Source organism: Ursus arctos, unplaced genomic scaffold, assembly GCF_023065955.2.
Source record: "Ursus arctos isolate Adak ecotype North America unplaced genomic scaffold, UrsArc2.0 scaffold_4, whole genome shotgun sequence".
NCBI classification, from domain to species: Eukaryota; Metazoa; Chordata; class Mammalia; order Carnivora; family Ursidae; genus Ursus; species Ursus arctos.
In genome coordinates this window covers 49,821,622-49,847,509 of record NW_026623056.1, presented here as the reverse complement: position 1 = coordinate 49,847,509, position 25,888 = coordinate 49,821,622, and the positions used below count along the sequence as shown (strand labels likewise).

General features: G+C 38.2%; 2 protein-coding genes across 19 annotated transcripts in view; one reads left to right on the top strand and one right to left on the bottom strand.

Moving 5' to 3' along the window:
• The window catches only part of CMSS1 (cms1 ribosomal small subunit homolog), a 382,651-nt gene that overhangs the window by 185,835 nt on the left and 170,928 nt on the right, over positions 1 to 25,888 (top strand). For 2 of the 5 annotated variants that reach the window (XM_057306731.1, XM_057306732.1), the window contains exon 2: positions 14,541 to 14,595. The exons of the other annotated variants lie outside the window; for them this stretch is intronic. In XM_057306731.1, the coding sequence (XP_057162714.1) occupies positions 14,541 to 14,595 (55 nt within the window). The remainder of the gene's footprint in view (positions 1 to 14,540; positions 14,596 to 25,888) is intronic. 5 annotated transcript variants of the gene reach the window in all.
• FILIP1L (filamin A interacting protein 1 like) overlaps positions 1 to 25,888 on the bottom strand; it is a 291,835-nt gene that overhangs the window by 179,876 nt on the left and 86,071 nt on the right. For 4 of the 14 annotated variants that reach the window (XM_048215270.2, XM_057306728.1, XM_057306727.1 and 1 more), the window contains one exon: positions 23,525 to 23,679. The exons of the other annotated variants lie outside the window; for them this stretch is intronic. The gene's annotated coding sequence lies outside the window, so the exon portion shown is untranslated. The remainder of the gene's footprint in view (positions 1 to 23,524; positions 23,680 to 25,888) is intronic. 14 annotated transcript variants of the gene reach the window in all.

Below are 25,888 nucleotides of genomic sequence, written 5' to 3'. Positions count from 1 at the left end.
AATCGACATTTCTCCAAAGAAGACATACAAATGGCCAACAGACACATGAAAAAATCCTCAACATCACCCAGCATCAGGGAAATACAAATTAAAACCGCAATGAGATACCACCTCACCCCAGTCAGAATGGCTAAAATTAACAAGTCAGGAAACAATGGATGTTGGCAAGGATGCAGAGAAAGGGGAACCCTTCTACAGCGTTGGTGGGAATGCAAGCTGGTGCAGCCACTCTGGAAAACAGTATGGAGGTTCCTCAAAAAGTTGAAAATAGAGCTACCTTATGACCCAGCACTTGCACTACTGGGTATTTACCTCAAAGATACAAATGTAGTGATCTGAAGGGGCACCTGCACCCCAATGTTTATAGTGGCAATGTCCACAATAGCCAAACTATGGAAAGAGCCCAGATGTCCATCAACAAATGAATGGATAAAGAAGATGTGGTATATATATGCAATGGAATATTACACAGTCATCAAAAAATGAAATCTTGCCATTTGCAATGACATGGATGGAACTAGAGGGTATTATGTTAAATGAAATAAGTCAATCAGAGAAAGACAATTATCATATGATCTCACTGATATGTGGAATTTAAGAAAAAAGGCAGAGGATCATAGGGGAAGAGAGGAAAAAATGAAACAAGACAAAACCAGAAGGGAGACAAACCCGTCCAGAGAGAGAGAAGTTTGGGCTCTTAATCTCAGGAAACAAACTGAGGGTTGCTGGAGGGGAGGGGGGTGGGGGGATGGAGAGGCTGAGTGATGGACACTGGGGAGGAGGGTATGTGTTGTGGTGAGTGCTGTGTGTTGTATAAGACTCATGAATCACAGACCTGTACCCCTGAAACAAGTAATACATTATATGTTAATTTAAAACAAAACAAAAAAACAAAAAACAGGGATAAGGAGAAAGCTTCCTCAACTTTCCTCCACCTCCTCACAGCCAATTTGTCCTCTAGCCGCTTCCCTGTATCTGTCCTTTCCTTTCTCCAATAGGATCTCCTCCCTGTCTACAACTCATTTATTCTTCAGCCCACACTTGGGCTCCCGCCACAGATGTCATGGTCAGCACCCTCATAGTTACACCCAGTGTACACTTTCTCCCTTCATTTATCTTCACCTTTCAACAACATTTAACACTATAGATCACTCTGTCCATCTTGAATAATTTCTTTCCTTGCCTTCTGTGACCCCTTTTGTTTTCTACTTCTAGGACCGCTTTTGCTCAAACCGCTTTCCTGACTCATCTTCTGTCCACCTCTTAAATATCTTTACTTCCCAGAGTTTTATTCCCAGCTCTTTTGCTCTCCATTTTGTCAGATAATTTTGTTTATTCTTGGCCTTAGCCCCTGGTATGTTGGAGTCAGCTCCTAAGGACCAGTTATACACGTCTTTTCTCAGTTTATTCATTGATCATCATGTTGGTAGCTTGAAATTGACCAAGGTGGGAGTATTTATGCCACAGAAATCAGTAAATGCTGCAAATCAGGGAGGTTTGGGTTTTGGGGGTTTTGTTTTTTTTCTAAGAGCTAGCTTAATAGCACACCACTGGCTTTAGTAATGATGTAAATGCTGCCAAGTCTCAAACCTGTGTCTCACACTTTCTGAGCTCCAGCCAAGATTTCCAACTGATTTCTGGCCAGTTCCTTTTGAATGCCCAAATGAAACTCATTTTCTTCTTCCAAACCAGCCCTCATCTGCACTAGTCCATGCTTTGGCTAATGACCCCACCATTCTCCTGTCATCCTTGTAGGAAGCCCAAACTTCTCTCTCTCTCTGGACATGTATCTAATTGATTGGGATGGATGGATGGATAGATAGATAGATAGATAGATAGATAGATAGATAGATATCTCCACCTTGTTTCACAGAAAATTTAAGTTATCTGAACAATACCTATGATAGGACAGGACAGAATAATTTCTCTCACAGCGATAGTAAAGGAGGGGATCTGGGCAAAAGAGAAATAAGCACAAGAAAAATAGATGAACTCATCTCTCACACTCAAGTGAGATGGGTGTGTAAAACACAGGCCACGAAGTCCAGCCAGCTACATCCTGTCAGTTAAGTCAACATCCTGAATTGCTCTGGATCCATCTTTGCCAGCAATGCAGTGTCACAGCCTCTCTATCCACCTTCCCTGCCCCCAGACTTACTGCTTTCCCACCCTCCCATTCACTTCCCATAATGCTTCCAGAGAGGTGATTCTTAAATCCAAATCTGATTCTATCATACCGTCTTTCCCTTCAGCTTAGAAACTTAAGAGTAGTTCTCCACTGCCGTGGGACAAAGTCTAAACACACACCCAGAGGAAACCTCTACCAGATTTTTGGTTCATCCTTTGGTTCATCCCAGACATCACTCCTCTTTGAAGTCTTCCCTGACTCCCATAGGCCTTCTTCCACTCTATATTTATATCCCTCATAGCTGTCTTATTTGATTCAATTTACAGTTGTGGAATGCTTACTTTATGCCATTAATTGTATTTGGTATTGAAGATACAGACTTAGATAGTCCTTGTGTTTTAAGGACCTCTAGTTGAAAAAACATATTTAAGCAAAGTGTGGAAAATGAAATAAGCTCTACACAGTAGAAGAGATTGCAAGGTACAGAGGTAATAGGAAGAATAGGAACACTGTCTCATTGCACATATCACATTCTAATGTGATTATTACTTGTGTTTCTCTCCCATTGGAATGGGAGGCATATATATCCCAGGTACCACAATGGGAAGTACAGAGTAAGTGTGCAATGATAGGTGTTTGTTGGATGGTTGGATGGATGGATGGACGGATGGATGGATGAAAAGAAATTTCAACAACTGCCTAAGATTATTTAGAAGATTATCAACAATTCCAGCGGCCCTTACTTTCCTTATCGTGTTACCAATTTTATTTAGAATTGGGTGGATAGAGGTATATAAATATGAGAACATGTATACCTTTATAACACTATAAGCTAAATCTGCCATGGGAACTTCTGTTTGTGTTTCAGCCAGTTTTGAATCTGTTAGCTGGTCAGGGAGGAGCTCAGGGCCTAGCCTTTTCAGTCAGCCCTTTGCTAAATACATCAAAGAAGTCTGTCTCTTGATGGTTCATTTGCTTTACATCTTGCCAGAGGCTCCGGCAAAAGGTCCCAATTAAAAGATCTATGTGTTTCTGTGGTCTCTTGCTCAGCGGTAAGGGGAGAATCCCCAGGGCTTCATCACTTCACCAAACAATGCATTCAGTTAATCCTACTAGATTAAAACAAAAAAGCCCCACACATTCTAAAACTTTATAGTTTGGTTTCATCCACAGTTGCATCCCCCTAATCTCTGAAGGACTCTGTTTATGCTGATATAAAAATGTCTAGACTCTAGTACAGTGGTTCTCAGTCGTGGAAAGAAGAAAGAAAGAAAGAAAGAAAGAAAGAAAGAAAGAAAGAAAGAAAGAAAGAAAGAAAGAAAGAAAGAAAGAAAGAAAGAAAGAAAGAAAGAAGAGGGAGGGAGGGAGGGAGGGAGGGAGGGAGGGAGGGAGGGAGGGAGGGAGGGAGGAAGGAAGGAAGGAAGGAAGGGAGGAAGAAAGGAAGGAAGGAAGAAGGAAGGAAGGAAGGAAGGAAGGAAGGAAGAGAGGGAGGGAGGAAAGAAAGAAAGAAAGAAAGAAAGAAAGAAAGAAAGAAAGAAAGAAAGAAAGAAAGAAAGAAAGAAAGAAAGAAAGAGAAGGAAGGAAAGAAAGAAAGGGAGAGAAAGAGAAAGAAAGGAAAAGAAAAGAAAAAAGAGAAAAGAGAAAAGAAAAGAGGGAAGGGGAAGGCAAAGCAGTCAATACCAGACTCCACCTTCAGAGAGTTACTGGCTCCTAGCAGGGCCCAGGCATCAGTATTTTTTTAAAGTGACCCAGTTGATTTTAATGTGTAACCAGGATTTGAGAACACTGAGTCAAGACCAGTGTTCTTAGCCTAGAATTTAATTCACAAGACTCCCGCCTTCTTATCCTTGAGGTCTGTACCTAAATGTTAACTTTCTCAATAGGGTTTTACCCATTACCCTGCCACTCAGAGAATTTACCACAATCTGAAAGTAACTTGTGTATTTATGTTTTTCTGGTTTATTATCTGTCCCTCCTACTAGGTTAGGATAAGATATTTATTGGCCTCTTCTGTTGAGTGAATGTGAGCTATAAATCTAAGAATATGTGTGACTGCTGCGATGCTGAGTCAACAGAGGGGAAAAGGGAATTGGAAGAAAGAGTAAAAGCAGGTGAAAGTTTAAAAGCAAGTAATACTGTATTTAGAAGAGAATTACAGAAAGCCTCAGTAAATGATTCAAGTCAAGACATAGTTCTAAATTGCAGTACCACAGATTGCCTACCTGTAACACTTCTTTATGACAGAAAAACGAAACACCTCTTTATTCACAAAGTAATATATGCTTGTAAAAAATTCAAATAACACTGCTGAAAGTGAAACTTCTAACACCCCCTCCCCCATATTCCAGGAGTAACCATTGGTTATAATTTAGTGTTTATCATTTAAAGTATTTTATAATGTGTACACAAATAATATACAGGCTGGTTAAAACAGAATTGAACACTTTCAAAAATGTATTTCTCAGTAACTAGGTTGTATATAAATATGTAGTCAAGGCCTGGAGCTGCCCTGTGGCAAGACATCTGTGAGGGTAATGTGATGATTTAGTGCAAACTACATTTTCATAAGATAATCTAGTTACTGAGTGATAGATTTTTTTTAAAAGCGTTCAGCTTCTTTTGAATCATCCTGTATTTTACACACATACAAACACTCACACACACATTCCAAAAATGGATTCTTATTGTACCTATTAATGAAGGTTCGTTGTTTTAGAGGTGAGTTTTCCTCCCAAAATTGAGACTTAGATTTAACTTGTTTTAAGTGGGGACTCCTGGGTGGCTCAGTGGGCCTTTGGCTCAGGTCATGATCCCAGAGTCCTGCATCAGGCTTCTTGCTCTGCAGGGGGCCAGCTTCTCCCTCTGCCTGCCATTCCCCCTGTTTGTGTGTGTGTGTGTGTGTGTGTGTGTGTGTGTGTGTGCGCGCTCTGTCTCTAACAAATAAATAAATAATTTTATAAATAAATAAATAAGTTGTTTTGGGTGGTGATAAATTTAGTGGTACCTTCTTATTTTATCACCTTTCAGCTATTTGGAAACATACTAGTTTAACAGCAAATTATGCAGGCCAAATCCAACCCTGCACCTATTTTCATAAATGAAGTTTTATTACAACACTGCTATGCTTATTTGTTCACATAAAACCTATAGCTACTTCTGTGCTGTAATGGTAGAGTTGAGTAGTTGCAACAGAAACCATATAGTCAAAAAAAAAAGAAGAAGAAAAAGAAAAAGGAAAGAAAAGAAAAGCAAGAAACCATATAGTCCACAAAATCTAAAATATCTACTATCTGGTTCTCTAGTTGGCTAATTCCTACCCTAGTTGATCAAAGAGATTAAACCATCAGTAAGCAATCAGAACAAACCATTTGAACCCAGTGTATGAGAATATGTTGATTCTACACTTCTAGCTAAAAAAAGAGTGGAATGTACTTGTCTGATTGCTTTTAATAGGAAGGAGGTTGGCCAAAGCCTTGATAAGTGATAGTGAGGGAAGGAGTGGGGAAGCATGTTCCATCTAGCTGGGTCCTGTTTTCTTGTCAGGCAGCTCCCATCTTCTCTCTTTCTATTCTCTCCCCTCCCAAAGAGAACAGTGCTCATTAAAGATGTGGCCAAGATTTTCAGAATACCTGTAGGTTGAATCCTTTGAATTTAAACCAGTCTGCCTTGTCTTTGCTGCCAAGCTTTATAAATCATTTGGCTGAACAATTAAAGGGCTGGGCCCCTTGTTGAATGCTGCTCCAGGTGCTGAGGGGTGAGACCGCCCCCCGCCACTCAGAATGCAAGGTGGGGACCCCACAGGGTGATGGCTGTGAGAGAAGCACCACAAGCCATTTGGTTTTCATCTCCACTGGGCTTATCTATTCTCCCCCAATCCCAAATTTTGCTGGAAACGCCCCTCTCTGGAGATTGCATTGCAAATCTTCCAGTGATAGGTCTCTGAATTTGCCTTAGTCAGCTTTGGAAAAGTGTGTTGCCATAATAGGTGGAATACATTATGACAGGTCAGGCTTGCTGGGGACTGACCACCTCCTCCCTCATTGCTCTGTCTTGGTCTCTAATGAATGCCTCCTTCCTGTGGTACTGGTGTTAGTGAATTCACAAGTTGCTATCTCTTGGGTAAATCATGTACTGACTGGCCCTGAATTTGGTTTACAGCATCCCTCTCAGATTATGAATTATTTGGAGATTGGGTGCCCTTCTTCTACCCCTTCTTTCTTTTTTGCATCCCTTGCAATTCCTTATTGTTTGAACCATTGCCACTACTGAAAATAAGTGTTAATGTATTATATCCCAATGAGCATTGGCTTTTAAGCTTGTATGGTAGAATGTCCCTATAATCTCGGGTGTGAACATTCACATTTTCTAGAACCACCAGTTCCTACCTGCCACTTTATCCTTGCTTTCACAAGATTCACACACAGCTACATAGTTTCCTCATCATTCAGAGTGGGGATGGAGGTAGCCAAAAATTTGAATGATCTGTAACTGAGAACAAATAAGATTTTGTGTCTGCCTTGTACAACTGAATGTTTATCTGTCCATAGTATCTGTGTGATTAGCCTGAATTTTTAATGGTGAAATTGCAGAACTGAGAGGGACCTTGAAGATCATCTAATTGGGTAGATATAGAAGGGGCCTGTACAGCTAGAGTGACTTGTCCAAAATGATAAAGCCTAGTCCGTTAGACCTTAGATAGATGGCTTAATCTATAGTTACACATCCGACCCATAAGACTTCCCCTCTAAAGAGCAATTTAAACAAAGAGAAATTCCAGAAACTTCAGTTTGGATTCATATTGCTTTCTCTGATGAGTATGTGTGTGTTCTGAGGCTCTCTCTGCTGTCTGTAAATCAGACATTCTTGCTGGGTTGCATCAGATTCCAGGCGACATGATTGATGAAGAAAGGGCAGAGGAGAGATGACGTAATGGCTAGTGCAGCATTTACCTGCAAATTATCTCTAGCTGTGTACAGCTCAGTGTCTGTGTGACTCATGTACGGAGGCACTGCCATCCCTGTTATTCAGCACTGTAGCCTCACACTTACCTCACCCTATGTTTCTCTCCTTTTCTTGCCAAATCTGATTAGAAGCACTTTTGTTTTAAGCCAATGTTTATGAAGCCATAAGTGGACTTTGTACCAATGACCATGTGGAGAAAATAAAAGAATATTAGAACAAGAAAATTACATACTGGCTTGATCAAATCAACTTGATGTCTCTCTTAACTTACTTCCTAGCACCTATTATGTGCCCTCTACTGTCACTGCTGATAATTTTCTTCCTTATATGGCTAAGTTGTCTCTCAGCTTCAGTTTAACAGCTGACAGCAAACAAACCTATAGCAAGTGCCTACCTGTATCAGTGACTATGGCACATGCTTTCACATGTTCTTTTATTTGTAAATCTCAAAGCAGTTACTACTTGTACCCATTAGAGAGGTAAAGACACTCGCCCAGTTCGCTTAGCCAATATGTGTCAGAATTGGGACTGGAATCCTGGTCTCTTGACACCAAATATAGTACTTTTTCCACTACATCACTAGTGTCTTTGATTTATGTACTCAGGGAATTTCTGCAAGAAAAATGTTCATTTATCTCAGGTTGATCTTCATACTTGATATTGTATCTGCCTCAGTCCTTTGTTTATCCTTGGGGCACTAGAAGTCAAGAGTATGGGCATATATATGTTTATTGAACAACAGCCACTCAAGTTGTATGGTAGAGTTGTATCATATAAACACTAAATTTGCATGAATTCAACTACACCTGCTCAGAAAATGAATATAAAAAGAGAAGGAATCATAATTTACATTGTGCAGACAGTTCTATTCTGGTTATATTCAATGAATCCATGACTAGGAGTGAACCTGAGTTTAGGGGATGTGTATTGATTTTCCTCAGCCTGTGTCTGTTCCATGTTTTCTCTCAGAGTAAGCATCTTGCCTTGCTCAGTGTGCTGTTTTGTACAACATGTATCCTGTTGTTTCTTATGTACAACATGTACCCTGTTCTTTCTTATAATTCAACCAAGGATGGTAAGCTGTACCAGTGCTGGAGGAAAAGGCCACCTGGGTTATGCTTACTAAGAGATAGTATGTTGGCTTCTAGCATGGGGCCTTCCTAGGGGATTTTCAAGGTAATTTTGACACAACTTGATTTTTTTCCTTGATTTTTTCCCATATTCTTTGAAAAGCCTAAACCCCAAGTAAAGTCCAGCTCCTGTAGATTAACAATGGCTTGCATAAACCAGGCATGAAAACTTTTGTTTAGGTTGAACTGAAACTGTCTTGGGCTCAACAACATCGTGTATATTGGTGGCTAAACATATCTTCCATTTTCTGTTTGTTGTGCCAGGTTGGAAGGACTAATATCAAGCAGATCAAATACTCACTATGCCCATAAGAGAATAGTGTTGTTACTGAAACCAAGGGAGGAGAACCAACAGGAGGAAGAGTGTGATGAGATCACCCGAAAGAGTAATAGGGAGAGACAGAGGATTAAGAAAACCCCATTGAATATAGTCACAGGTGATTTTTGAGAGAATAGTTGTGATCAATCGTAAGGTCAGAAGCAAGACACAAGGAGTTAAGCATCATCTAATATCAGATCAGAATAGTCAGCAGGATATCATGCATCCAAGAAAGGGGCAGCAGAAAGAGAGGCCTGGGAATTGAGATCTGAGGACACGGGGTTGGTGACAATAATACATAAAAAGTAGGATTTGGAGGTTAAAAGCAGAGGCATGTGTTGTCATCAAGAATTCTGGCTTCTGAGCTTGTCTGAGATTCCCCCACTGGTGCTGGTGGAGAGCCAGCCTCTGAGGAAATAGAGGCAAGGAGAATTATTGATGTCTTGTGGCAAACAGCTTCTCATATCCCCCCACCCATTCCATATTGGATTTTATGCAGTTGTTACTTTTCTAAGTAGTTAGGTTCTAATTTTCTTGAAATTTGGGAAATCAAGCCTTGGGAAATCTGCAAGGCTGTCGCTGGATTGCAGAAGAGAGTGCCAGAAGTCAGCATTTGTAAATTAAAAGCCAGTAAAAGTTCAACTCTCATGAATAGAAAAATCAACTCATTCATAATACCAAACCCTCATCATATTCAAGGAAGTGGAGTTAAAACCAAGGCACCTCCCTTTCTTTCCTGTATTTGTGTAGCTAATAGCACCTTGCATTGTTAAAAGTGAAATCCTGTTGGTGATAATTTTCTTTCTCTCAGATTGCTCACTTTGTATTTTTGATTTACTATTTAGTGTGAACTCCAGGAGACTGCTTGACTACTGTCACTAAGAAACAAGCTGTCTTGGAGAAGTGAACCTGGGAGGCTAGGGTGCTCAATTAGGACAGAATCTCACAGTGGGGCCTCTCTGTCCCCACTCTATGTATATAAGAATTCCCTTGAAGGCTTATTAAAAATGTAGGTTCCAAGGCCCCACCTTAGACCAAATAAATATTAATCCATGATCAAATGTGGCTCAAGGATATGCATATTAATAAACAACCCTGAGGATTCTTATGAAACCTAAAATTTAAGAGCCACTGGATTAGGAAATGTGTGTATGGTGTAATAAACCAAATCCTAGAAAAGCAACCATTTACTAAATCAAATTCTTGTAATTCTAAAGTTAGATGTTATTATTATAACTATGGCTATGCATATTTGTCTTAATGAAAATTTATAAACCTCTTTGAAGCTCTTAGGAGAAAAATATAAAAACAAGGTACATGTAAAATGTTAGCAGTAGTAATAAATTAAACACCCTTGGATGTGAGAAAAAAGAGACTGCTATGAATTCAGAAAGGCTGTGTGTTTTGTGACATTTCTATCATTTCCCAAGAAGGGGAAGAGGTAAAAGGAGGGAAAAACACAAAGAAGCTTTCCTTGGCTTTGAAGATCCTAATCCTTTGTTCTACTTGCCTCCAAAATACAGCTGCTTCCTACTTACAGTCCCTTTGCCACAGGCCAGCTGTGTCTCATTCATTGCCACCTCCACTACTGCTTTTTCAACCCAGAACGAGAATAAAGAATAGTAGAAAAGAGAAAAGCAAATTAATATGAAATAGAGTTGAAGTTTTACAGAAAAGAGGGAGGCGAAGTTACTGGGTTCTAAAAAGACCTAACACCTTAGATCAGAAAACCCTTAGCCATAGCTCTCTGGGTGAAATCATTTGTCATAGTTATCAACTGTGTGGAACATAGGTGTATTTGGGAAATTGAGGGGTAAGGGCAGTAAGAGAGACTGGCTCCAGTTCCACTGTCCCTGTTGAAGTAACTTCAAACTAATCTCTCCCCCAGCCCTCATCTGTTCTTTGGCTCTTATTTAAATTTTGTTTTTGTTGTCTTTGAATTGTTTTCTTTGTATAAGTCATTTCTTAAATAATCCCTAAATTTCTTTGTTATTGGAACTGTTATGTACTTCACCAACACACTGCTTTCCACCTTCCCCATAATCATCACTACTACCCACAGAGGGATAAATTTGAGTCCCACCTTTCACCCCTTTTGATGAGGTGCTCATCTGTAATTTTGTGCCCTAAAGTCTCCTTAAAATGTATATATATTTTCTCTATATAGTCATGGAATCCATCGTTCAAATCCCAGACGTTTTAGCTTTATCCTTTTTCTATTTTTAAAACTCAGCTTTGGAATGATGAGAATCCAGCTTGTTTATCTTATATCTTCTCTTTCCAAGAAAATTCCAACTTGGGATGCACTCAGCCCTCAGCATAGTAACTCCTAGAATTTACTACTTCAGTTAAGAAATTAAAGCTAAGATTAAATGTTCCTGACTCTGTATTCAATCAAATAACCAAATTAATCGTTATACCATGGCAATCAAAGTAAGCAAGCATTCTTGATAGGTAGACCATGATGCATTGTCTTGAACTGGTGGATTACTAAAGCCCCTACAAGCTCTTAAAATTGAGCTGTCTCTAATGTGTATTATGAAGGATTTTTAAAAAACTGATTTTGGGGGGCACCTGAGTGGCTCAGTCCATTAGGCATCTAACTCTTGATTTCAGCTCAGGTCATGATCTCAGGGTGAGATCATGTGAGATCAAGCCCTGCATAGGGCTCCATGCTGGGTGTGGAGCCTGCTTAAGATTCTCTCTCTCCCTTTCCCTCTGTCCCTCCTCCCCTCCCCCAAAAAAGAAAACTGGTTTTTAAAGTATTTTTCTTTGGTCTTGTTTTGCGTACTCTTTATCCAAAATCTGAGCATATTCATCTTCATAATTCTTTCAGTATTTATTTACTGGCTTTCTTAGTGCCTTAGCTATTGTTTTCTATATGAGATTTACACCATCTTGTGGCCTATAATTCTCCCTGACTTGCTATGTTTCTTGTGTCCTTGGTATTCATTAGCCTATTGTCAGATGTTTGAAATGGGAAGAAAAGGAAAAATCACCTGTCATTTTCTGCTCCAAAGACCTTTATTACTTTTCCTCTTTTCTCTTCATGACCATTTGAGTCAATGATTTGAGTCTCTCAGACTTAGCCTCTTTATCTTTTATTTACTGAGATCAGAATATCCTATTGCTTAAATTTTTCATTTGACTAGAAAACCACGTAGAACACAGCCTTAGTGGCGTGTCCACAAAAATGATTTTTACCATGTTCACTGATCCATTTTGTATGAAATATCAAATTCTGGAGATCCATGCTTCTACATCCCCTACCTCAAAAAGATAGTGCAGTGGGAGAAACCAGATGACAAAGGATACAATCGTCCGGTTAGGAGAAATCAATAAAAAATCCATTATACAATGAAGAAGGGAATTAATTAATGACAAAATATACTTTCAGTTGGGTGGCTAAGGCACAGAGAAGCCTAGAACTGGCCCAGAATGTATACAGGTATTGCTGTATTTGCAATTCAAGGCCAACCTTCAAAGTGCTTTAAATCAGACAAGTGCTTCACTGATGGAAGCTAGAGTGTCGTGTAGGCAAAATGGGCCTGTTGCTTTGATAGTCATTGTTATGAATTATATAATATAAGACTGACAGGAATCATTGGAAAAGGTATATTATGTTAAAAAGATAGATATATTAACATCTGCTCTTAACAGGGAATTGGCAAGAGTTGGCCACTGAGGGAATAGAGTCAAAAGTCTGTTCGTATCTCTTGGTGAGCAGATTCTCATGACCTGTCACTCCCTGGGTATTGTATAGCATGGGATTATTAGTTTTCTAGGTAGTGAGGCTCTAATTTTCTTGCAATTGGGGAAACTGGGTCCTCCCTGGCGATTAGGGGTTGGAGTTGGTTTCCCCAGCACAACCTGGCCATGGGACCTATAGAAAGGATGTTGCCCTTCTCATCTACTAAGTTAGCATAATATTTTCCACCTTCTCAATCTTTGTACTAACATAATTACAATAAATTGCTGCTGCTCTTGAAGATAATCTCTGTTCTCACATCTGGGTTTAAGTCTTTCAGTAAAGCTGCTTAAGCAGTGGGGAGGAAAGAGCCTTTCCATAAAGTTAAGGTCTTTCCTGATAAAGGTAACTACTCCACCCCTGCTTCCCAATTAGATCCCCTGCCAGCAATAGCATAGACTTGAGCCAGTGCCAAATGTTTTAATACCATAAGGACTCACTTGATAAAGGCTGTGCATGGCAAAGAAAAAAAACAGCCGAAGTTCCCAAACTCAAATTTTCCAAGATTTCCATGTGAGATGCAGCCAGGGCACCCTTCATCTAATTGTTACCATGTGTTGCTGCAGTCATTGGTACCCTGCAATTCTCATTCTCCAGCACTTCTAGAGATTAGAAATTACAGGAAGTGCTAGCCATTTCAAGATGGAAATTTACTCTAGCTGCAGAGACTTTGGTCTTTGTGAAAAAGAAGTACAATAGCAAAGACAGGGAACAACTGTGAGACTGATATTGTGATCTTTCCAAATAATTAGTGAGTAATTATTAGTCAGTTAGCAGCATTGAGTGTCCCACATCATTGTTTCATTAATATTTAACATGTGTTTGCTAGCTCTACTTCCCCTATTGTTATAAATTCTACATAGGAAAAGGATTATTGTCTTGCTTGGGCACAGAAAGGAAATGCCAGCACTAAATAGTTGTTGGGTATCTGCCTAGTTGAAGCAAAATGATTTCATAGATCCCTGAGCAAAGAGAGATTAATTAATGATTAAGAATTACAAAGTACTCAGACCTTTCAGAAACCTGGAATACCTGTATAAATACAGGAAAGAGATATTTTTCTCTATTTGATTGACAGTGATTTTAGATCTCATTTATGTAGTTTTAGCTTCTGCATCCACCAAACTTTTACCACAGTTGCTAATGAATAATAACATTGACTGACTTAAGGAAGACTCAAAAGGAAAAATGAAAGATCTATGGCTGTTAAATATTGAAAGTCTCTAAAATGAGAATTCAGGTTGAGTGCAGGGACTGTATTAAGCAAGGCCTGTTTTCAACTTGACCACTCAACACTTTGCCTCCTGTTTAAAGAAATTAATGGATTTTAATGAAGCCTACTATATTACTTAAGAATATAAGATTCATCTTCAGTTCAGTTTATTCTCCTGTTGTCCTGAAACGAACTAAAGGCTAATAAAAATTTCCAAATAATTTCTGTGAGGAAGTTAGAGCTCACAGGAGTAGTAATAATATTGAGGGCATTAAAAGCAAGAACAGGACTACTTGCCCATGTTAGCAACCTGAGCAGTCAAAGGCATTAATGGACCATGAAAACTGGAGAGCTGGGGTGACTGTGGGTCAGAGCTAAGGTATATAGGCAAGCACAGTATAGGAGAAATTTTCATCACCTCCACTACACTGAGCCGTTTCTCTTGATAGAGCAAGCTCTTAGTTTCCCCCGGTGTTAATCTGGCACCTTTCATGAATATCAGTGTTCGCTTTGGAAAATAAAAAAAGCAAACAGCCAAAACATCTAAGTGTTAAGGGGGAAAGAAAATCAACAGAGGAAATTACAGTAGCAGTTGATACAGTGGCACCTTTTTCTTGAGTCATATGAGGTGAAGATATTTGAGTTTGCGGCTTTGACAGTCTCTTAAGGCAGTAGCCAGAGGTCTTGGGAGAGAAAGTGATATGCATACACTGCCACCGATTAGCTATGGCCTTTATACACACATGTGTCCACATTTTCAAAACTGGCCTGTTAAAAATATATATGAGAATCAAGTGATTTGAAAGTAAGTACCGCTTCCGTTCCCCATTGCTTTTGCTCCCAGTTTGCTATTTCCTTTCTAACATTAATTACTGTGTTTCTGAAGGAATTGGTGTTTCCTGCCTTGGTATAGTTTCTGTTTGTTTTGGATCATCCATCACTTGTTAAGATAAGATAGTTGCCATGTCTTTTTGGAATCTAGCATATCAAGAATTGAATATGACACAAGGTTCTCATTTTCTTCTGTCTCTCATTTTTAGGTAAGTCATCTGATTGGAGTGTCATTTCATTTGATGAAATTTTCCATTTCACCTGGTAAAGTATTACTTTTTTTATCAGAGGATGTAAACTTTCATTTTTGTGATTTCTCATTCTATATTTTCCCACAACACTGACCTCCATAGTATATTCTGTCTAGAAGGCAAGGAGTGAGAGTCACAGAATGAGAGAGAGAGAGAAAGAGAGAAGGTGGCCTGGGACACAAGGGAAAGGACATACAACTAAATATATTTATATGTAAAAAAAACAAAAACAAAAAACCACTATTGAAAGAAACCTACCTTTTCGTAGCTATTTTCATGAATTTTGCCTGTTAGAATTTCAGGAAGTAGAAGAGTTATTAAGTAGTCCCCCCTTACCTGCAGTTTCGCTTTCTGTGGTTTCAGTTACCTGTGGTTAGCCACAAGTCCAGAAGCAGATGATCTTCCTTCTGACATATAATCGGAAAGTCAACCCAACAACTATTTAGTGCTGGCATTTCCTTTCTGTGCCCAAGCAAGACAATAATCCTTTTCCTATGTAGAATTTATAACAATAGGGGAAGTAGAGCTAGCAAACACATGTTAGATATTAATGAAACAATGATGTAGGACACTCAATGCTGCTGACTAATAATTACTCACTAATTATTTGGAAAGATCACAATATCAGTCTCACAGTTGTTCTCTGTCTTTGCTATCGTACTTCTTTTTCACAAAGACCAAAGTCTCTGCAGCTAGAGTAAATTTCCATCTTGAAACGACTAGCACTTCCTGTAATTTCTAATCTAGAAGTGCTGGAGAATGAGAATTGCAGGGTACCAATGACTGCAGCAACACATGGTAACAATTAGATGAAGGGTGCCTTTGACACCCATGACAATGTGTACATCATTCACCTCACCTTGTCTCATCAGTAGGCATTTCATCATCTCATGTCATCACAGAAAGATCGATTATTATACAGTAAGATATTTTATGAGAAACCATATCACATAACTTGTATTACAGTATATTGTTATATTCTATTTTATTGTTAGTTATTATTGTTGATCTCTTACTGTGCCTAATTTATAAATTAAAGTTTATCATTGGTGTGTATGTATAAGGGGAAAGTATATACAGGTTCAGTACTATCCACAATGGGGCTCTTGGAACATATCCCCTGTGGATAAGATGGGACTACTGTATATTTAATTGTGTTTAGAAAGGATTGGGCTTACTTCAGAGAATCCAACCAAGTTTAGGGTAGTGGCTTTCCTGCTGTATTTGGTGAAAATCTGACATTCCTCAAAAGGTTGCTCTACATCTTGGGAAAAGCATTCCATATCATCTGAGAGAGCTTTTCTTTTGAATCGTTGTTTTAAGTCCTCAGGTATTTGTTCATTTTAAAATGCAGTTATTAAGTAGAAGCAAAATACACAATTTTAGAAGTACAAAACCAGGATTCTGTGTCACAGAGATGGTACCAGGGCTTATAGTCCATAATAATAGAAGACTGAAGCCTCCAAGAGTGAGTATAATGAGAGGGACAAAAGGACACATCATAACATCACATGGCTTTTCCCTGATGTTCTAGATCTTTTCACTAATAAGAATGATATCTGTATTTGGTACACTTCCTGCAAAAGTAGATGAATCAGGAATCCTAACAATTTGTTTTCCCTTGGGGGAATGTTTGTCTTTCCACAGAACCATGCACATATTGATCTATTGATAGATCTATTGAGCAGAGACTGAAAACTGTACTGCCAGCATCCTGCCTTTCCCAGTGTTTCTTCTGAAAGTCTTGTTTTCTTCTAGAGATTAACTTGATAAAAATATATAGCTTAAAATACCCAGAGAACCAGTAAGATGCCGTATTCCTTGGATTCTGCTACTGTGTTATCTCTTCCCTCTCCATAGTTTTAAATTTTTAAACTAAATACCTGGTTTTCGTAGTTACAAATCTTGTTGAGACCATGGAACATTGGTATTTATTGTTACTAATTGAGAGGCCTTGACAGTCCTTGGATATTGGATTGAAGTAGTGATAGGATGACATTGGCATTCTGTTCAAAAAGTTTAGTGGCTAAAACAAAGTTTCTTCTAGATCAGAAGTCTATTCCATCTCTACCTAGAGATAGGCCCCACCCAATAGGTCCAAGAGCATATAGGGTGGGGACAATTTCTATTCTGCAAAACATTCTGCTTCTGGTTGAGTGAATGAGCGGATGGATGACTTTTTTTTTTTTTAAAGATTTTATTTATTTATTCGACAGAGATAGAAACAGCCAGCGAGAGAGGGAACACAAGCAGGGGGAGTGGGAGAGGAAGAGGCAGGCTCATAGCAGAGGAGCCTGATGTGGGGCTAGATCCCATAACGCCGGGATCACGCCCTGAGCCGAAGGCAGACGCTTAACCGCTGTGCCACCCAGGCGACCCAGATGGATGACTTTTTAAATGAGAGTTTTAATAGTTTAATATTAGAGATATTTTTAAATGAAGAACTTCCCATTTTAGTAACAATTACCTTGTGTTTGGCAACATATGATATTGTAAGGATGCTTTCTCATACTAAGATTCTGATAATTCCCATATTAGTAATCATGTGGGTAAATTTTATTTCTTTTAAAAACCTTTGTGAAGGGAATGGTAAGTGGGAAGCAAGGGATGACTAGTATCCTTTAACTCGAAGTATTCAAAAAAATTAAAAATAAATAAAGGTGTTAGGATTTCTAACACTCTCATCTGTCTTTTATATTCCAAAAGGACCAAAATATCTAAAAATGCTTTCTGCCTTTTATATCTTTACACTAAGAAGGAAACTGGTAGACTTAATATGTTGTCAGCCATTCATAAGTTCTGCTAGATATGAATTATATAAAAATATATTAATTTGTGTGCTGTTTTCTCTTTTTCTTTCCTGAGAATTTCTCTGGTTTTCTCATTAATGTCATTAAAAGCCCAAAACCAAACAAAATATTTTTGTATTTCCCAAGAAATCAGTTATCCAAAGAAAAGTCCAGCATTCTCGTATTTTATAACTTTGGAGAAAATCAGGAGTTTTTTTTTAAGATTTATTTATTTATTTGAGAGAGAGAGCAAGTGGGGGTGGGGGAGGGGCAGAGGGAGAGAAAGTCTTAAGCAGACTCCACGGAGCCTGAAGTTGGGCTTGATCTCACAACCTGAGCCAAAACCAAGAGTTAGACACTTAACTGACTATGCCACCCAGGCACCCCAAAAATCAGGAGCTTTTTGAAAAATAACATGTCACTTAGTAGAGGGTAGGAGCATCTGGAAATAAGAATCCTCCCTGATATTATAAAGACTGGGAGAAGTTCTGATGCTTATGGAAGAATTTAGACTCCCCAGCCCCATGCCAAATTAAGTATTTCATACACTTAATTTAGTTTCAGTTCAGCTAAACTGTCATCAGAAAAGGCAGACACATGTGTTTTCCTCAATTATAAAATGAGTTGATATCAAGACCAAGACACCAGTGATGGATTGATTTCTGGATCCCCTAAGCATATTCTAGTAGTGGTCTCATTTCAGGCCCAATAAGTTGTGTTAGATAAAGTATGCAGAGATTGTTTGAAATTAAATTTAATAGAAAATGGAATGACCATATTTTTTGTTTCTTTTCTAAGTTCCTTCTAAGTAGTTGAATAATATTTTTAAAATATTCTCAGTCTCCAGTTCATTGCTTCTAGAATTCTCATGGTCCTTGAAACTAAATACTGTGATTATTGAGGTAAAAGTTCTATAGCTGTAACTGACATTACAGAAAAGAAACTGGCTCTTAAATTCTCTGTGCCTCAGTGTCCCCTTCTGTTTGCCCCCAGTGGACTGAAAGCCCCATGAATTTAGAGACTGACTGCTTTTGCTCATTTTTATACCTGTCACTGTTGCCATACTGTCTGGTACCTAGTAGGTACTCACTTAATATCTGATTACTTAGGGGAAGTACCATCAAATGTAAAGTCTCAATCACATGTGAGAGTTGTAAGGAATAATGAGATGATGTGTGAATGTCTGTGTGTGTGTGTGTGTGTGTATCCCAAACATAAGTCCTCAAAAATATTGTTTTTTAATCTGATTCATGCTAACCAAATTTACCAAAAAAGACTATCTTTCAAACTAGGATACCCCTGTTAATTTGTAGTGGATAACATCTTATACCTGATTTGAGAGCTAGAGTTGTTTCTATCCTTTAGTCTCTCCCTATTATTGATCAGGGTATATGTATGTATATACAGGGATGTATATAAGGCACCTAATTACAACTCAGAAATTGTTTGAACATGACATGAGAATAAAGGGAATAAATTAAAACAGGCTGATACTTCCCTTTCTTCATTCTAAGGTTTCTTCCAAATAATACCTCCCTTTGATATTTCCAGATACACTAAGAAGGTTTTATAACCCAGTTTGTTTTCTCTTAATCTGTGGGAGCCCTAATACCTCAGGCCAATCATTATCTGATTTTTTTTTAACATAGTTAATTTACTCCAAATGTATCACACTAATCATTTTGATTAAGAAGTGCCACCCAGGGGTGCCTGGGTGACTCAGTCAGTTAAGCATCCCACTCTTGATTCAGCTCAGGTCATGATCTCAGAGTCATGAGATTGAGGGCACCTCTCCCCCGCCCCACCCCAGGGTCAGGCTCAGCACTCAGGGGGGAGTCTGCTTGAGATTCTCTCTCGCTGTGCCCACCCACAATGCATGCATGCTCTCTCTCGCCCAAATAAATAAATAAATAAAATCTTTTTTTAAAAAAGGAAATGCCACTTATACTCATCTTTTTTTAAAAGATTTATTTATTCATCTAAGAGAGAGAGACAGAGACAGAGAGCAGTGGGGAGGGGCAAAGGGAGAGAGAGAAAGAGAGTCTCAAGCACTGAGTGCAGAGCTGGATGCAGGGCTTGATCCCATGACCCAGAAGCCACAAGCCGAAACCAAGAGTCACATGCCCAACAACTGCGCTACCCAGGCACTTCAATATACTCATCTTTTTGATACATTGACAGTCTCCCAACCAGCTTCAGTTTATATTTGTTTTCTGATCTTGTTTCCTGTTTTGATCTTGAAGTCTGCTTTGCTCTTTCTACCAATGTCTTGTTTTATGGAAAACAGTACCACTGGTGATCAAGAATCACTAATATGAGGGCTGATGTGATACTTATTCAGTACCATCGGTTTCCATAAATATGTATTAAATGCCTAGTGTGTGGGCATCCTGGGTTGTGATTCAACAACAGACAGCATGAGTCATAACCATTTGTGAGTTGTAAAATCAAAATCAGAGGCTCTCCCTGTGTTCTAGAATTCAATCCTCAGAACTAAAAGGATGAGCATGAGACATAGCCTTTGAAAACCCTGTTATGGTGCCCATCAGTGTTTCCCAACGTGTATTCTGTGGAACACCAATTCTGACGGATATGCTAGCAAAATCAAATTTAAGAAAAATAGCAATCAATATTCTTTTTTGGTCAGTGGATAACATTTTTATGTTATTGATTTTAGAGATTGATTTTAGAGAGAGAGAGCATGAGCAGGAGGGACAGAGGGAGAGGGAGAGAGAATCTCAGGCAGACTCCACACTGAGCACAGGGCTCGGTCTTACAACCCTGAGATCATGACCTGAGCCAAGATCAAGAATCAGTCATTCAACCAACTGCGCCACCCAGGCGTCCCGATAGCAGTTGTACTCTTGACGAACCACAGTGCAAATAAGATTAATGTGGTAGAAGCTCTAAAATGTCCTACACAAAGAAACAAGTTTAGCTTTGCTGAACTAACTTAATTCAGAATACACTTTAGAGAAAACTAAGAACAGTAATAACATCTTTAGAAGGTGATAATTCACTCATTTTATTGTTTTTATTTGTATATCCATTTCTCTTTCTAGACTCTGTGAAATTAAGAATTCTTGATTATTCTGTTCTGTTCTTCCTCTGTGCTATCCCCAACCCCTGGTAGGAAAAATATATGGAAGGAAGAAGGGGAAATAGGAAGGAAGGAGAGAACTCTGTGTGTGTGTGTGTGTGTGTGTGTGTGTGTGTGTGTGTGTTATCTGTCTTCGTTATTTGTCTATACAGAACTGTTGTGTAGTCCTTACATATTTTAAAGCTTTATGCCAATATGATAAAATGTGTTAATATTTATAGCAAGTTTATTATTATGTTACTTTATGTAATTACACAATATTTTTGATTCTATAACAAGTGAAAATGATTACTTGAGAAGTTAAGTATGGCCTATGGGTAATGGAGTTAAAATCTGTATTGGATGGGCGCCTGGGTGGCTCAGCCCATTAAGTGTCTGCCTTCGGTTCAGGTCATGGTCCCAGGGCCCTGGGATTGACCCCCACATCGGGCTCCCTGCTCAGTGGGGAGCCTGCTTCTCCCTCTGCTGCTCCCCCCTGCTTGTGCTCTCTCTCTCTCTGTCAAAGAAATAAATAATATCTTTAAAAAAAAATTTGTATTGGAAGAACTTTTTTATTTTACTTTAAATTATATATGTAAATTGCTATTTTTTGTCATATTTCCAAATTAGTTATTAAGTTTTAAAGTTTAAAGATTATACTCAGAAAAATAAGTTATGAAAATATTTGTACTATAGGAAAACCTCCACTCTTTAGAATCTTTGAATGGTGATTTTAAATAATAAAATTTTCTCAACACTTGGAGGCTGTTCCCCCAATACCATCATAAGCGCAAAACTTTAAAAATATATACTAGGTGAAAATTTTTCTGAAATATTTCCATTTCTTCTCTTTAAATGGACATATGTTGACCATAATTTAAACTTTTTTCAATGACCCAAGGTCATCATTCAGTTCACTTCATTTCAGCAGGTATTTGTTTAGCACCTCCTGTGTATGATGACCCCCCCAGGCCCTTTTGAATACCTCAGTCTATTTACCTCTGTACTAAACAGCTGCTGAATGCTGTGTTTGGGGCTCTTAGGTCAACTTTTTGTTGTCATTTTTCTGATTTCCTACCTGTGAAGACTGGCAGACTCCTGTGAGAGGGCCCTGCTCAACCTCCCTCCCAGATGTTATGCTTCTGATCTTCTGTGAGCAGGAAGCTAAGATAACCAGCCCTATGGATACACATTCAAATAAGAAGAGCACACTAGGAAGCTCTTAAAATGTGAAGTACATGAAATTTTACATTTTGGCTGCTCAAGAGTCCTTTTTGTCCTTTTGCTTGTTTTTGAAATCTCTTGACTTGTTCTAACATTTTAGATATGTAGAGAGTTGCTATAAACTTATCTAGCAGACATTTCCTTTATCCCTTTTCTTAATAGTTCTTCTAGAAGCAGATTCCGATTTTATAACACCACAGTCTATGTTATCCACTGACCAAGTGAGAATTAGTGTCTAAAATATTAATCAGAAATTTCCATCTAATTATAGTCCACAGCTTCCTTATGAACCATTTTATATTTGCCTGAGATGTCGTTTAATTTTGACCTATAATGGTTTTTTATTAGTTTTTTAGTTTTTCAAATTCACAGTTTGTGTGTGTGTGTGTGTGTATACATAAAATTCTTTTTTTCAACTTTTTATTTAAATTCTTGTTAATATATATGGTAAAATTTGTTTCATACCATAAAATTCTTAATAAAGACTTCCATAGCAGGCTCATTTTTATTTTCTCCTTTGTCAAAATGATGTGTCCTAAAAATGTCTTATTAAAAATCAGTATTTACAAAACATTTTTTAAATTATATGGCTCTATCTAACTTTCAGTTTAGCCAAAAATGAATTGAGTGCTGGAGAGAAGTGTGACCCCGTGTGTACATTATATAGACCTGCAAGAATTAATGTGTTGGAACAATAAAGCTGGATGATGTTTTTAGCACTTCCCAATGACCATGCTAATCATACCTGTACTACAATTACCTCTCCCATTATTAGTAACTGTTAGTTAGCTCATCACATCCTTTCAACCCTGTGTCCTATTTATGTGTTCTAAATATACCTGGCACCACCTTACCAAATAAGAACAAGAGGAAGCACCATGGTAATCAAAGAATGAAATTCCTCTGCATGCACTTTGTATTCCCAGCATATTGAGATCTTTTTTGAAGAGTCTGTTAATGAAGAAACTTGAGAATCCTTGGGTTATCTGCCATGTAAAGTTTAATTGTGGTATTTTGGTCTCCTTATTAAGGGCAGTAGCAGTTCTTTTTTTCTCTAAAATTATTTCTAGAATTCTAGAGTATAGCTATTGACTATCTTTCCATCCCTATTCTATTTAAAAGTCTTTTATTTTAAAACTATATATAAATGTAAGCTGATATGTGTTTTCATAAGAGTGTGAATCCCTTTATAATCTTTCTTTTAAGCCGTTATCACATTAAGGAGTAGGAATTTTCCTTATATTGTCATCTAACTTCATGCTTACTTTTTTTTTTTTTAATTCACTTGGAATTTATGGAAGAGAATTCTGGAAAGCTGCAGTGGTTCTTTGTTTTTTAGAGGAAGTGGCTAGCATGAGATTGAGGGCAGGAGTGTGGAGTAAGGAATTTGGCTTGAAACCTCTATATATTATATTTCACTTTTATTTTCTGAATAATATCTCTATTTTAGTAATCACCTTGGGTATTAGCCATGCAAGTTTTCTTATTCCCTGGAAAGCCTTACTATAATCAAGAATTTTGCCAGCATATCATATACCTTGTAATTTTATTTTCTAAAATTATGTGGCATTTAATGTCTTCATTTCCCTGCAACCTTTTAAAACCCTTGTATCTTCATTTATTTCATTACTCCCACACTCTCTATTTCATATCATTCTTTGCAATTCACTTTGCTATTCTGCAAATAAATCATTTGCAGATTTCCTAAAAGCTGGATTCTCTCTTATGGTCTAGTGTTGTGGTTTCTTAGTAGAAGACAACTTTACAGCCGGAAGCTGTAAGTTCCCCAAGTTCAAAATCTGTACAAGTTTACACTAGAAAACCAAAATATTCCCTCTGTAATCACTGACCTTCCAAAAGAAGATAGATGCCCCGGCATAGAAACATAATCAATCTGTTAGGCTCCGGGTATTTTGAAGTTCTGAAATACATCATATGAGACCCAGCATTATTTTGGCCATTCTTATTTGAGGGCTACAGATAGGGTGGTATCTTTTGCCAAGACCTAAAAGACATAAAAATATAAATTGAGAGGAAGGTAACCTTTATTTATTTTTTTTTAAGATTCATTTATTTATTTATTTTAGAGAGGGAGAGAGAGTGAGCTGGGGGTGGGGGGGAGGGAGAAGGAGAGAGAGAATCCACAAGCAGTGTCCCGGCTGAGCTCTGAGACTGAGGCAGCCTTAGATCCCAGGACCCTGAGATCATGACCTGAGCTGAAACTAAGAGTTGGCCACTTAACCAGCTGAGCTACCAGGAACCCCAGGAAGGTCGCCTTTCTGACGTTACTGTCACCAGAAGGAACAGCGGGTTAAAAATTAAAAATGACTGATAACGTTTTTTCAACGTCTTAAACTTTATTCATTTATCTTTAATGATTTAACTTGAAGTTTACCTAGCCAGTAAACATATTGCTATATACTTATTACTAAGAGCTATTTTAGGGAAACTTACTTGGCTGGCTCAGTTGGCAGAGCATGCAACACTTTATCTCGAGGTCATGAGTTTGAGTCCCATGTTGGGTGTAAAGATTACTTAAGAGAAAATAACATGTTTGTTTTTTTTTAAGGAGCTATTTTATTAGAAAATAATGAATAATTTTAATCTTTCTTCATTGCCTAGACCTCAAATCCCAAAACAGGTTTCCCCAGTTTACTGTTCTCACCTAGAAAATTGGAGAACGTAGTCATTCCAGTGTCACTGCTGTTCTAGGCATCGAATAAAATTGTTAAAAGCACTTGAGTTTTTGGTGACACACTCTAGAACTCTCATTATACATAATAAGCTCATTCTCTGGAGTTGCTAAGAAATGAAACTTAGGTTTTTGTGTCCTCAGCTGTGTTCTTCTTGGTCCATTGTTTCCTTCCAACTTAGGCATCTTTACCACCTTTACTCCAAGAAATAAGCTAATGGTATACAGGATTATGCAAAAAGCTCCAGGAGAGAAGAAACTCTTCCCCAAATTTCAGAATTGCCTCATTGGAGAGAAAATTTCTATAACATTTCATTTTATTCAGAGAATCTAAGTGTCAGAAAGAAGAAAGAGGCAGGAGAGGAGCTATTGAGCTCTTGAGTTTGAAGCAAGATCTATATTATGATCCCATTTAGAAAAGTACTGGCGCTCCATAAAGCAATGCTTTGAACAAATTAGTAAATTTTTTATCGAGTATCTTGGTCGCTAGTATTTTTAAAATCTTAGAAGAGACATGAGGATAATTCAATAGAAACAATGATACTTTATGAAACTCTGATCTGTTTAATGGAGAAGGAAGAATAGCTTGGTTGCTAGATCCAACACATCCTTGTGTGTGTCTGTCTGTCTGTCTGTCTGAGGGAATGAAAGAGGGAGAAAGGAAAGAAGAGAGGAGACATAAGACAAACATAGTTATATTAATCTTTTTCCACAAAGAATTGGTAATAGCTTGGAAACAAAACATCCAACAAAATTCACATAGGGATTTTAAATAAAAATAGAAAGGAAGAGAGGGGAAAGAATGGTATTAGAAAAAGTTTGGCTCTCTCAGGAATCCTACAGATCTTTTGATTCAGGTGCCGTAGCAGTAGCATTAAGAGTGGAGTCAAGGCACAGTTCTGTTCTAAGAAAAGAGTAGATCTTCCATTGGTCCTTCCATCCATTGCCAGCCCATATTGAACCAGTGCAGCAAGTCTACTGTCAGCCCTTAGGTTTCACGTGGCCTGTGCATTCATTCTAGCTCCCTTGGCTTTGCTGCATGCTTATGGCATGGCTCTGCCAGTGTTATTCCACTGCTTTGGAAAGGCCTGTGTATTCAACAGTTGCACATCCCATTTGAGGAGTAGCATTGAGCATGATTTTTGAAACCCCGCCTATGCATTTTATATTGGGGCTTGAGAATCCAGGCAGCCTTCAAAATACCGTTGTCAGTTTATTATTCTGTTGAACTCACAGGTGCTTCTGTAGGATGGACTCAGGTGAGGGACATCCAGAAACTGACTAAGCAAAGGTGAAAGGAAAGTGAAAGAAATTCCATTCTGTCTGACTCAAGGATAATAGGTAGAAAACCTGAAGATATTTTTCTTCGGTGTTCATCATGTATATCCATCATTTGTTCCCATTGTTATTTCCCTGCCCGGTTATTACTTGCATTTCTTCAGAAATATTAGCGTGTGAGCCCGGAGAGGCAGAGAATTGAGGGTGCTACACCAGAGTCTGAGAAAATTAAAAGTTTTTGACT